The 14,841-nt window shown below is 35.4% G+C and overlaps 1 protein-coding gene across 1 annotated transcript; it reads left to right on the top strand.

Annotated features, from left to right (window-relative positions):
• Positions 1 to 11,734: 11,734 nt before the first annotated feature.
• Positions 11,735 to 14,239, top strand: LOC107792789 (GDSL esterase/lipase At1g71250-like). Its single transcript, XM_016615028.2, has 5 exons — positions 11,735 to 12,069; positions 12,226 to 12,353; positions 12,458 to 12,700; positions 13,456 to 13,714; positions 13,887 to 14,239. Exons 1-5 carry the CDS (start codon positions 11,808 to 11,810, stop codon positions 14,114 to 14,116), a joined length of 1,122 nt encoding a protein of 373 aa, XP_016470514.1. The 5' UTR covers positions 11,735 to 11,807; the 3' UTR covers positions 14,117 to 14,239.
• Positions 14,240 to 14,841: the final 602 nt, after the last annotated feature.

The raw sequence follows: 14,841 nt of genomic DNA, 5'->3' as shown, positions 1-14,841 counted from the left end.
TTTGTCCAGATCACCCGCAAAATCTGAGTCACAATATCCAACTACAAACTGATTGTCTTCCTGCTCAAAAACTAACCCAACATCTACAGTATTGTGAATATACCGTAGAATCCACTTCACAGCTTGCCAATGCTCCTTTCCTGGATTATGCATATATCTGCTAATAACTCCAACAACTTGTGAAATGTCAGGTCTCGTACAGACCATTGCATACATCAAGCTACCAACAACATTTGCATATGGTACCCTTGACATATACTCATGTTCAGCTTCATCATTTGGCGACATAGTAGTACTTAGCTTAAAATGGGCAGCAAGTGAAGTACTAACTGGCTTAGTCTTTTCATCTATGCCAAAACGTTGTAGTACTCTTTTCAAATATTCTTTCTGAGATAAACAAAGTTTCTTTGAACGTCTATCTCTTATTATCTCCATGCCAAGAATTTTCTTTGCCTCACCCAGATCCTTCATCTCCAATGGCCAGATCTAGCCCTTGTTGAAAAAGGACATCTAGAACCTCGCCTTGCCACATCCCAAAATGTTCGGACCCGTCAAATATTTCTACCGCAAATTTCGCATTTGACACAATTCTTGTCATAAGCGAAGATGACAATGATGACGTATTGTTGACACTTGATGCAGATTCTTCTTGTTTATTGTCTCTCATCTTTGACACAAATATTATTTAATGGCTGACGACACGAATCAAGATTATTTCCTTTCTGGTGTGGAAGGTCAGACTAAGCTGCAACCACAGAGCATACTCAGACAGAACCTTGACTCAGTTACCAAGATAAATCTTTTCTGATGTGGAAGATTAGACTATGCTGCAACCACAGAGCATACTTAGACAGTACCTTGGCTCTAATACCAAGATAAATCTTTTCTGATGTGGAAGATCAGACTATGCTGCAACCACAGAGCATACTTAAATAGTACCTTGGCTTTGATACCAATTGTTGCGAAAGCCAAATGTATATAGTGTGAATAAGTCACAACTACTATACCAAAAATTATGACAGCCATCAAATAATAAATAAGACAATAAAGCAACAATAAAAGGAACACCAGAATTTACGAGGTTTGGCTAATTTTGCCTACTCCTCGGACACAACCAATATTTTATTCCACTCCAAAAATACAAGTGAAATAATACTAAAGAGAGAAGATACAAATGCCTTAAGAAGATAAGAAGGCAAATGAAAGGTGTGTTTAAATCCTAAACATTAGGCCTCCTTTTATAGGAAAAAATTCCCACCAAATTTGCTTCCCAACCATGTGGGATATTGTCATATTCAAGCGTGACACAAGTGTCCCTTTATTTATCACCAATAGAGCCATGAATGCCCCATTAGACTTTATCTCCCTTAGCTTTTGTCTATATACTGCAAATACATATATTATGATTGTAGCTAATTCAAGTCTATAGAGAAAAAGAGATCATGAGTGAGTGATTATATAAAGTGTATAGTGCAGTCCAGCCAACTCCACAGGAAGATAGATGAATTAAAAACAATTGAGTAGGCACATATTTGAAATAAAGAAAGGTGCACAAGAATAACGTGGTTTGACAATTGCTCGCTATCCTCAGCTGATCAGTGAATAAAAAGGAAAAACAAATCCTTCTAGTTGTGTTCAGTGGTCACCTTGACAAATCACTCATATTGAAGGCCAATTATAGCCTGTTTGGCCAAGCTTTTTTTTGGCCAAAAATTGAGATGTTTGGCCAAGTTTTTGGAAAGAAAAAAAGTGTTTTTGGGGAGAAGCAGAAGTAGTTTTGAGAAGCAGAAAAAAGTAGTTTCTCTTCAAAAGCACTTTTCTGATAAGCACTTTTGAGAAAAATACACTTAGAAGCAATTTTCAAAAGTTTGGCCAAACGCTAATTACTGCTCAAAAGTGTTTTTCAAATTAATTAGCCAAACACAAACTGCTCCTCACCAAAAGCACTTCTCAAAATAAGTTGATTTTAGAAACTTGGCCAAACAGGCTATAGAAAGATATTGAACAAGCATCAATTTATCGCCATCACTTACTTGCAACAGTGGCGAAGCCACATAGCTCAAAGGGGTATCAATTGACACCCTTTCGCCGAAAAACATTATATTGTTTAGATAGGTAAAGTTTTTTTTATATATATATATATCATATGTTAGAATCGTTTTGACTTATTCGTATATTTACTTTTTAGTGAATATCCTGATGTTACTACTGCTTGTCAACTTAGGGTTTTTCAGATTTTACTACTGCTTGTCAACTTAGGGTTTTCCACGATATACGCCACATAATCTTAAAAAAAAGACAACCAAGGGTTACCTTTCTGAGCAAGAGTCCAATTTATGTATGAAAATTATCAAATAAAAAGGATAACGGTGCACTAAATTTTTACTATACGCGAGGTCTGAAAAAAATAAAAGACGTCATCAATTAAAACTCTATGTGATTGAATCTTGCTGCAGGATTGAGAGTTTGTTCACTAGTAGGGTTAGCTACAATCTTTTTTTCTTTATTTTGATAATGGTGGTAAATTTTACCAACACAAATACGGAATAACTCTATAATAATAAATCTACTGCCTTCCAGGACATTTTCTTCCCTACCCATTTTAAGTAAAAATTATGTTGGGTAGCCACTTTTTAAAGTGGTATTTATTTTTTATCCAGCATTTTTAATGCTTAGCAATAGTAGCCACTACTCTATTAAGATTAATATGAAAAGACTGTGTTACCCTTTCTTCTATCTCTTTCATGTTAGGAGAAGAACTGTGCCGGAAGGATTTTCTTCTTTAGTGTTTCTTCACTAAACTTAGATTTAACACATTGTTAATTTTGGTTTTGTTACGTAGTAATAATTTTTATGGATATTTATTTTTTTTGCGGTGATGTAATTGGATGAACAAGTTTTACAATGGAGCAGATCTGTAGAACGAAGAAGAACTCTACAAGATATTAGCAGGAAACTAGAACAAAAAAACTTTAGAAAACAAACTTTCTAAGTTTTATTTATTTTTCTTTTTCTTTTGGTTAGTTAGGTTCTGTAGTCTTTTATTTTTTTTAGTTGTTTCTTTTTGTTATTAGCTTTCTATTACGTAATTTGACATCAATCTTATATGTAAATTGCAATTATTATTATTTTAATTTTTTTGTGAAAAGATACAAATAACGTTTGATTTTCTGCTACGTTATGGATCCTGAACTTACAGTTACAAGTTCAAAAGTTAAGGACACTTGGTCCTCAACTTCGAGTTCCAAGTTCAAAAGTTAAGGACACTTGGTCCTGAACTTAGAATTACAAGTTCAAAAGTTAAGGACATTTGGTCCTGAACTTAGACTAACAAGCTCAAAAGTTAAAGACAATAGATCATGAACTTACAGTTACAAGTTCAAAAGTTAAGGACAATAGGTCCTAAAGTCCTGAACTTAGACTAACAAGCTCAAAAGTTAAGGACAATAGGTCCTGAACCTAGCCTAAGAAGCCCAAAAGTTAAAGACAATAGGCCATGAACTTACAGTTACAAGTTCAAAAGTTAAGGACAATAGGCCCTGAAGTTTTGAACTTAGACTAACAAGCTCAAAAGTTAAGGACAATAGGTCCTGAACTTAGGCTAAGAAGCTCAAAAGTTAAGGACAATAGGTCCTGAACTTAGACTAACAAGCTCAAAAGTTAAGGACAATAGGTCCTGAACTTACAGTTACAAGTTCAAAAGTTAAGGACATGTAGTCCTGAAGTTAAGTTCAAAAGTTAAGGACATGTAGTCCTGAAGTCCTGAACTTAGAGTTCCAAGTTCAAAAGTTAATGATATGTAGTCCTGAAATCCTGAACTTAGAGTTACAAATTCAAAAGTTAAGGACACGTAGTCCTGAAGTTAAGTTCAAAAGTTAAGGACATGAGCAGAAGGGTATTTTCATCCGGGCTGTTAAAGTTTATTAAAGTAGTGGCTAAAGACTAAAGACATTTTAAACAATGACCTAAAAGTAAATAGTTGTGTTATTAGTGGCTAACAAGTGCACTTCCCTCCCACCTTTTAACACGTCCTTCCCACATAGGAAAAGAAAAGAAAAATAAAGATAATACCGAAAGCTATTGGGGTACAAGCCCATGGAGATCCACAAAAGTTAGTCAATTGTCAATTAACCACTTCTCTGTGATCATGTCTTATTTGCCATTAGCAAATTTGCTTTACTTCTGCAATTTTCTGGAAATAGAAAGAAATAAAGCATATAATTTAAAGAATTTGTAGATTAGAATATCTGGACCCCAAATAAAAAGTGTAAGAAACGGACGGCGATTGACTTTGATCTCATATTAGAAATGTTAATCTGGAGGGAAAATGGATAGGCATATTTGAACTTTAAAGTCTTTGAAATAGCTAGAAAAGGACATTATCAGTTATCAACTTTATTTTTATGCACCAGATTGACCAAGCATCCCAACTTGTTTAACCTTTCCTTTTTCTTCGGTTCTAAATTGATGCAATTACTTATTAAAAAAATTAAAGAAAAATACACTATTTTCTCTTAATATAGTTACAAGAAAATTCTTTTCTTATATACTAAATCCAATATTTTTTTTTCTTTTTATTGCACTAAGTTAATTTTAATTTGCAATAGATTTTATCTAGAATCGGGACATCAATGTGGTTATAAATAAACTAAGGAAACAGTTAAATTTAATTTAAGCGGAAGAAGTTGGCTAAAAAGTATCTCAAACTCTTTTATTTGATGAATAATATTTTACTGGTTAGATAGATTAAAATATAATGTTTTAAGTTATCATTGATTCAAAACAAGAAATGTAAGGATAAATGTGAAGAAGTAGCAGGTGGATCCATTATTTTGCCTTTGTAAGCCCAAACAAGGTTTGTCATTCCAGAAGTTTAAAATGCAAAAGAAGACCAGGTCATTCCGGGAGAAATTCAAAAATAGCCAGATTTACAAGTGGTCATTTAAAAAGAGCCACAATTTTAAAAGTAACTGAAATTTAGCCACTTTTTATGTAAAGAAAAATTTGAACGAAAACACTGTTCAAAATCCAGAAAATACTCCGGCATAATATACTGGAGTTCCAGCATAATATACTAGAGTTCCAGCATAAGTATACTGGAACTCCAGCATATTATAATGGAGTTCCAGCATAAGTATACTGGAACACCAGCATAATATACTGGAGTTCGCATAATATACTGGAGTTCCAGTATAATATACCGATCCAGTATAATATGTTGGAAGTTCATACACAAGTGCTCCAATCTCCAGTATATTATGCTGGAACTTTCCGCGTGTTGGAGTTCCAGTATAATATGCTGGAAGTTCATATACAGGTGCACCGATCTCCAGTATATTATGTTGGATCGGTCCCTGTTGCAGCAAAATAATGGCTATTTTCAATGACTGCAAATGCTGGCTATTTTTGAATAACCGGTCCAAAAACTAGCTAGCCCGTGCTATTTTAACGGTCATTCTAACAGCAAAAACGGACATTGATCAACCTAAGAGGTAGGCCCATGTTTATTTATGTATATTTAAAAACAAAAATAATGCAAGCGTCTTGCTAAAAACTAGTATCTAGATAAGTACATAGGGGTCAACGTACACTTTTGACGTACCTTTGCTAGGATTTTCTTTTGCTATGTAAAGGGAGAGTCTCCCTCGCTCACTTTAATAGGACCAAATGTATGGAGCCCCTATTTAGGTGTATGGTATAGTAAGATAAATTGACTAGTTTAATCATCAGTGGAATTGGAGGTTAGATTTATGTACCCTTCCTTTGTATTTTTTTGCTAATTATATTAAATTACGATGTAGAGGCCAATGTCATACTTGTTGAAGTTACAAGTGGTCCAGCGGCCCAACATAAAACTGAAGGCCCAACTTGAAATACTTAGTTGTACATACAAGTTAATTTAAAGTGTAGCATTTTCTTTTATAGAGATAACCATTTTTTATATACAAAGTACATAATTCTACAATATTCAGATGAATTCTCTATAAGAAACATATCAGAAATAAGAGTTCATATTTCTCTCTCTTCGTAAGTAGGGGTTCACCCCTTTATTTCATCAAATTGCTTCGATCCTTGCACGTAACATGGTATCAGAGCCCGAATTTGGGTGAATCGGAGCATCGGTCGTCGTCCGACGTTACCCTTGACGGACAATTTTGGAGTTTTTTTTGGTTTTCCAGTGTAGAGTTTGGTGACGTTTGTGGCTGTTACCGATAAATTCTTTGTTCTACAAAATCAAAGGTTTTGCTTCTTCGATTTGCTAGAGAAAGCTGCTGATTTGGTGGAGAAGGTTGGTACTTTCTTCAATTTTGCTATCAATTTTTGTTGTTCAATTTGAATTTGAAACCCTTGTTTCTTAAATCTGCTATGGATCCATTTGAAACCTCATCCGATACTTCTACTTCTACCGTACCTAATAATTTGGATACTGTTGAGCCCTCAAATTCACTGTAACTATATCCCACTGACAACCCCAGTACTATCATCGTTGCCGATCGATTCAATGATATGGGATATGGAAGTTGGAGAAGGGGAATGCTGATCGGTTTGTCGTGTAAGAATAAGCTAGGCATAATCAATGGGACTATTTCCAAACCTGATGTTACATCTCCATTCTATGAGCCTTGGTGTCGATGTAACGACATGGTAATTGCTTAGATACTGAATAGCTTGGAAGCTAAAATTAAAAAAAAGTGTTATATATACAGAGTCAGCTGCAAAGTTATGGAAAGACATTGAGAAACGATATGGACAGCCCAATGGAAGCAAAGTGTATCAGATTCGTAAGGCTCTATCATCTATTTCTCAAGGAGTTTCGAACATTGCTTCCTACTTTTCCAGAACTAAGAAGTTATAGGATGAGCTAGCATATTCTATAACATATCCTGATTGTGCGTGTGGATGTAAAGAGGCTTTTCAAAAATTGGAAGAAAATCAGAAGCTTCACCAGTTCCTTATGGGTTTGAACGACAACTATTCTATCATCAGGAGGAACATTATGGCTATGAAACCTCTTCCAGACATAGATACTACGCATGCTATGCTGGTTAATGATGAAAGTCAATCTGAGGCACAAGCTTTAGTTCCATCTTTCTCTTTCGAGTCTGCTTCTTTCTCCACTAGTGTTCAAAAATCATATATTGGTTCTTCCCCTGCTGGCATCCAGAAAACTTATTCACAAAAGGTTAATTTCGATCCTAAAAGGGCAAGTGTCATATGCAAGTACTGCAAAAAGCCTGGACATACCATAGAAAAATATTACAAACTTCATGGGTATCCCAACATTTTTCAGAGCATTGTTCAGTCCAATAGGTTTAAGAAACATGCTGGTTATGCTCATGTTTCAGAGACTCAGAGTCTGGGACCAACATATGGGTGTGCTTCTGATAATAGGATTGAACAATTTGATTCTAAGAATCATAGTTTCATAGAGGAACAGTATGAGCACTTGCTGAACATGTTTCAACAGTCTAAGGTCTCTCATGATGCTACTGCCTCTAGATCTGCCAACTTTGCAGGTTTGGTACGTTGTGTTGATACTAGAAATTTTTGCGTGTTTGCTTGCAATCTTTCTCGCTTAGTTGGTAATCCTTGGATAATAGATTCAGGTGTTATACATCATATGACCCCTCAGAAATCTCTCTTAATAAATCTTAAACCACTAGCAATCCCTTACCTTGTCATACTTCCCTATGGTTATAGGGTGAAGGTAACTTGTTCTGGCACACTTCCTTTATCTAACAACTTGATTTTGGAAAATGTTTTACTTGTACCTTCTTTCCAGTAAAAATTAGTTTCTTTACATCAGCTCTTATTACAACTTCATTGTAATGCTTTATTTTCTGCCTATGATTGTGTCTTACAGGGCCTTTCTCTAAAAAGGCCACTGGTTCTTGGTAAAATCTCAAATGGGCTTTATCTGCTACAATCCGCCCCTACCTCAATTTTTGCTACTTCAATTGGTGAAGCTGTCAATGCTACGACTGCTGATTCTACTACTTCTTCATCTTGTTTTGCTCTTGTCAACACTGTAAATACCATTGATGTCACTAAAACTGTTTCTATTTCTGTACCTTTTACAAATGATTTTGTTCCTGACAACATTGTAAATACCATTGATGCTAATCAAACTGTTTCTACTTTTGTGCCTTCTACAAATGATTATGTTCCTATTTTTAGTTTTGATATGTTTTGGCATCTTCGACTTGGTCACATGCCTTTCCATAAGATGAAGTCTATTACTCATATTAAGGATAAGTTATCTAAGAAACAGTCTTTTGTTTGTAAAGTTTGTCCAATGGCTAGGCAGCAAAGACTTCCTTTTCCTGATAGTTCCATTAACTACCAAGCCTTTTCAACTTGTCCATGTGAATTTATGGGGTCCTTGCCACACACAAACATATAATGGTTTTTGGTACTTTTTGACCATTATAGATGACTTTACTAGGGCCATTTGGACTTATTCGTTATCTACCAAGTTTAATGCTTTTATTTTGTTAAAATCCTTCATATTTCTTGTCCAAACTTAGTTCCATTTTTCTGTCAAGACACTCAGGTCTGATAATGCTTTTGAGTTAGGATCTAGTGCTGAAGCCACCTCTTTCTTCTCTAATCAGGGAATCATTCACCAAACTTCATGTCTACATACTCCTCAACAGAATGGAGTTGTGAAAAGGAAACACAAACATTTGTTAGAAACTGCTAGATCCTTACTTTTTCGGTCTAAACTTCCACTAAAATATTGGGGGGAATGTGCACTTACTGCCACTTATTTGATCAATAGGTTTCCCTCACCTCTTTTAAACCATAAAACACCCTATGAGCTACTTTTAGTAATCCTCTTGTATACTCACACCTTAGATTTTTTGGTTGTCTATGTTTTGCTGTTGTGCTTAAGCCCTATAGGGATAAATTTCATTCAAGGACTGTATCTTGCGTGTTTCTTGGATGTAGCATGACTAAAAAGGCCTTTAAGTTGTTGAATCTGACCAAACACAATGTTTTCTTCTCTAGAGATGTCCAATTTCATGAGTCTATTTTCCCTTATTCCTCTCCTTCTCCTACTTGCCTTTTCCCTTCTACTGCGCATATATATGTTGATTTCTCTGCTCCTTCTCCTCAAGCTATATCTGGTCCAGTTTCTACTTCTACCTCTTTTCCATCTGTTCATGTTGCTTCTGTACCTTTGAGGAGGTCATCTAGACCTACCAATCCCCCTTCTTTTCTCAAAGATTATGTTTGCACCAATGTTTCTGTTTCTAAGGATACTAACTTTGTTCCTGAAGGTTGCTTGCCTGAACAATAATTCTGTCATCATGCTATTTCTAATCTTGTCTGACAGGATGCTATGATGAAAGAGTTTCAAGCATTGGAGGCTAACAATACCTGGATAATTGTCCCTTTGCCTCCTAATAAGAAAGTTATATCTTCTAAGTGGGTTTATAAGATCAAATAGAAAGCCGATGGTAGTATAAAGAGATATAAAATTTGGTTGGTGATAAAGGGGACACCTAACAGAGAGGTATAGATTTCACTAAAACTTTTTCCCCAGTTGTGAAACTCACCACCATTAAGTGTTTGTTAAGTGTTGCTGTTAAGAGACACTGTCCTATTTTCCAACTGAATGTCAATAATGCCTTTTTGCTTGGTGATTTAGAGGAGGAGGTATATATGAAAGTTCATATTGGGTTGCAAGTTTCTGATTCTTCTTCCACTCTAGTTTGTAAGCTTAACAAGTCTCTTTATAGACTTAGACAAGCTTCCTGATAGTGGTATGCCAAGCTATCCAACGCCTTGCAATCTAGAGGTTATGTTTCTAGTAAAAATGATTATTCCTTGTTTGTTAAAGAGTATGGTTCTTCTCTTACCATTGTAGCCATATATGTGGATGACATTCTTTTAACTGGTGATGATTTGTTTGAAATACAAGCCTTAAAGCAGTTTCTGGATGAGCAATTCAAAATTAAAGGCCTAGGGAAGGCTCATTACTTTCTGGGATTGCAAATCATCAAGCAGCCTCAAGGTCTCCATGTCACTCAACAAAATTTTCTCTTGTATTTACTTGCTGAATTCAATTGTCTTCATGTTACTTCTGTGGTATCTCCTTTGGATGCTCATTTCAAACTCTCAGTTGATTCTATTGATATTCTTCCTGACCCTTCTTTGTTTAGGAAGTTAGTTGGAAAACTAAATTTCCTTCAACACACTCGCCCTGACATTTCTTATAGTGTGCAACACCTTAGTCAATTCATGGCACATCCGAGGGTCCCACATTTTGAGGCAACTTTGCATGTGTTGCGGTACCTTGTTGGTACACCTGACTTGGGGCTGTTGTTTAATGATTCTTCTTCCTTTGCCTTGACTGGTTATTGTGATTCTGATTGCACAAGTTGTTGTATTTCAAGGAAGTCTGTCAGTGGCTATGTTTTATTATTGGGTGGGTGTCCTGTATCCTGGAAGTCCAAGAAACAAGCCTCTATTGCTCTATCTTCTGCTGAAGCAGAATACAGAGCTCTCCGACAGTTGGTTGTTGAGATTGTTTGGATTGTTAGATTACTTGGAGAGTTTGGGGTCTCTTCTTTGTCTCATGTTCCTGTCTTTTGTGATAATCATTCTACCATACATATCGCTCGAAATCTTGTATTTCATGAACGCACTAAGCATATTGAAATAGATTGTCACTTTGTGCGTGGGCAGCTTCACTCTAGTCTCATCAGTTTGCATGCTATTTTCTCTACTTCTTAATTGGTTGATGTGTTTACTAAGTCTTTGCCAGTGGTTCAACACTGTACTTTCCTATCCAAGCTTGGTCTGGTTCCCCATTCCAGCTTGCTGGGGGGTGTTGAAGTTACAAGTGGTCCAGCGGCCCAACACAAAACTGAAGGCCCAACTTGAAATACTTAGTTGTACATACAAGTTATATATCATTAACTTACAGGTGTAGTCTTTTCTTTTATAGAGATAGCCATTTTTTATTAATTAATTATATACAAAGTACATAGTTCTAGAATATTCACATGAATTCTCTGTAAGAAACATATCAGAAATAAGAGTTCATATTTCTCTCTCTTCGTAAGTAAGGGTTCACCCCTTTATTTCATCAAATTGCTTCGATCCTTGCACGTAACATGGTATCAGAGCCCGAATTTGGGTGAATCGGAGCATCGGTCGTTAAAATAGGGGCAGCGTAAATGTGGAGGAGGCGAGAGGATTGTTTTGAGGAAAAAAAAAAAAATAACGAATCAGGACTATAGTCTATGCAAAGCTGTCAGATTATAGATATAGATAACATCAGCAAAGTACAAAAGTGGGAGAAGCCAATTAGATAAGGAAGCTCGATTGTTTCTACTTGAATACCGTTCAATTTAGTCATTCACTTTCCATAAGGGTATTTCTAGTGTTAGCGTTGTTTCTCTATCAATTAACAAGACAAATAAGGAACTCGATCTTTTGCAACGTTCAAGTATGGACCATATATATAATTAAAACAAAGGCCACAGAAAACCACCCAACATTGAACAGAAACCATCATCACATGTACTTTGCTGCTACATATCCTTAATTGATTGACTTGGAAACAAACAACCAAAAGCTAAACGAACTAGACGTGAGAAAAGAAAAGAACATACCAAAAATCAGGAAAAGTCCGTTAACAAAAGTAAGATTTTCTGGTACTGCTTACATATTAAACGGTTTCAAAAGATATATTATAATTAACATGTAAGTATTCCGGCCATCTCTTTTTCTTCTATTTCATCTTTTATATTTATTGAAAGTAGAGGGGAAAAAATAGAAAAAGAAATTGTTAGATGAAAGTCATGAAATCCATGTCCAATGTTATTGAAATGAAGTGTTCCATGATGATATCTTTGTTGGTTCTTCTTATGTGTTGCTCATATGGTGCTACTGCACCTACAGCTCTATGGGTATTTGGTGATTCTCTAGTTGATAATGGGAATAACAATTTCATCAACTCTATTGCCAAATCAAACTACTACCCCTATGGCATCGATTTCAATAGAGGCCCTACTGGCAGATTTTCCAATGGCAAAACCTTTATTGATATTCTTGGTAATTAGTTTCTCATTCATTAAACATTATTATTGGTCATAGTTGTGCATGGCAAAATAATTACATCTGATAGTAGTAAAAAAAGAAAAATGGAGTAACAAGAAAGATTATAATAGTCATGAATTTGAAACAGATATATCTTGGTGCATATTTCAGGAGAACTGTTGGGAATCGCTTCTCCTCCGCCCTTTGCAGATCCAAGCACAAGAGGGGGTAGAATCCTCGGGGGAGTAAACTATGCATCTGCTGCTGCTGGGATCCTCGACGAAACTGGCCAACACTATGTAATTATAATAATATGCTAAATTAATCCTCCTGCATGCAATATAAATATTATATTATTGGTTTGTTTCATGGTGAAATATTTTTAATGTATGCATATATACAGCTAGAGCGTTACCCGTTGAGCCAGCAGGTGATAAATTTTGAAAGCACACTAAGTCAGTTAAGGACGATGATGAGTCCGGGTGATTTAAACACATATCTATCAAGATCAATTGCAGTGATGGTGTTTGGAAGCAATGACTACATAAATAACTATCTCATGCCTAACCTTTACACTTCCAGTATCAACTATACTCCTCAACAGTTTGCCAACCTCCTTCTCAATCACTATGCAAGGCAACTTGTGGTAAGCAAGATGTGATTTATATTATACCTTGTTCTTCTTTTTAAATTATTATGTATCCCCTTGTTTATTTTGCCCACTTTTTATATAGAGTTAATATTATGGATACTCACTCAACTTTAACTTTATTGTACCAAGGTTATTAAATTAATTTTTATGATATAGAAGTTACTCAACTTTACTTAAGTATCACAAAAGTCCAAAAACTATTGTTTAACGAAAAAGTCACACAACTTTGCCTAAGTATCCCGGAAAGTAACGAGAAGGAGAAAAAAAACTTAAGTATCAAAATTGATTGACGTTTTGGTTACAAAAATATTTTAGTGACTTTCGTGATAATTAGACAAACTTAAGTTAATTTTACGTTACAAAAATAGATTAGTGCATAGTGTAGGGTGAAGAAAATTATCTTTATGTGACCCGAAAATATAAAATCATTCTCAGTGTATACAGAGTCGGATCTAGGATTTTAATTATATGACTTTAATATTTAAAGTTTTTAGCATTGAATCCATTATATATCAAAGTTATGAGTTCATATCTACTATTTATTATAATTTGAGTGGTTTTTAAATATAAATGTATGCTCTGCGTCGAAAGTATTGGGTTCAGTTGAACCCGGTAACTGCATGCTGCATCCGCCCCTGCAGTATAGAAGTTAAACCTCGTTCCTAAAAAGAGTTTATAGCCTTTTAGTCTCTCCTTGTAGTGATCATTGGCGAAAGAAAGCAAGTATTGACTACTTAATTTGAATGCAGGCTTTGTATAGTGTAGGGCTGAGGAAGTTCTTGCTAGCAGGAGTAGGGCCACTGGGATGCATTCCCAATCAGTTGGCAACAGGGCAAGCCCCTCCTGGAAGATGTGTTGATTATGTAAACCAGATGCTTGGCAGTTTCAATGAGGGTCTTAAATCACTCGTCGCCTCTATGAACAACGGCAGTCATCCTGGATCCATTTTCGTCTATGGCAACACCTATGCTGTTATTGGTGATATCTTAAACAACGCAGCCAGATATGGTAATGTATCGGCTAGGCTCAATAATTTAACACTATATTTTAGGATTTAAGTTTATATACACTTAGTACTATAAAAAAAAGTACAGAATCAGTGTAGCTTAACCTGTTATAGTATGTTACTTACGATCAGGGTTAGTTATAGAGATTTACATGCGGTCATGATATATGGCAGGGTTTAACGTATGGGACAGAGCATGCTGTGGGGTGGGGAGAAACCAGGGACAAATAACATGCATGCCGTATCAATTTCCATGCCTGGACAGGAGTAAATATATATTTTGGGATGCATTTCATCCAACGCAAGCTGTGGATGCCATCTTGGCACAGAGGGCATTTTCTGGCCCTCCTTCCGATTGCTATCCCATCAACGTTCAGCAAATGTCTTCTATCAACTTTCCGTGATGATGTTTAAGCCGAAAGACAAATAACGAATTATCTTCTTGTACTCTTCTTCACATGTGTGTTAATTTTAGCTGTAATGTAAACCAACAGTTTGCATAAATGGATGAGTTTGCTTGTTGTCAACTATAGTATCTTTTATTGATCTTCAGCATGTGCATATAGAATAATCATGTTACATTTATAGAAAATAAATCAAACTAACTAGATTTATTGCAAATCTTGAATTAGAGTTGTCAAAACTGGTTGGCTCAACTGAACCTTGATTTCGACTGGCTAGGACGGACAGGCCCTTTGTTTAGAAGGGCTTTAAAATTGCAGCCCAGCCCTTCAATTTTTTTAAAACAATTATGGAAGCTTTTTATTATGGAAATTTTACCTTCTATAATAAAGCTTTACACTCTATTTATTATAAATAAAAATCTTTTTAAAATATTATTTTCTATAGCTACCTTTTAGTTTATATAGAAAAATATGTATTTATGGTCACTTCCTACCGTTAAGCCATTACATACGCTGTCTAATATTTTCTTTCTCATTATTTCAGTTTTTTCTCTCCCAAAATCACCGCATAGTATCTTATTTCTCTCTCCACGATCTCTCTCTCACAGCACCATTGTCTTCCCATTAATGTTGAACCACGATTCTCCTTTATTAGCGCCATTGTCTCCCTCAATTTTCAATATCTTTTGCTCCAAAAAAAGTTGTGGTAAGTGTTAAAGTTTTTG

Source organism: Nicotiana tabacum, chromosome 6, assembly GCF_000715075.1.
Source record: "Nicotiana tabacum cultivar K326 chromosome 6, ASM71507v2, whole genome shotgun sequence".
Taxonomy (NCBI): Eukaryota; Viridiplantae; Streptophyta; class Magnoliopsida; order Solanales; family Solanaceae; genus Nicotiana; species Nicotiana tabacum.
The sequence above is the reverse complement of the archived record's forward strand: the minus strand, read 5'-3'. Positions and strand labels throughout refer to the sequence as shown.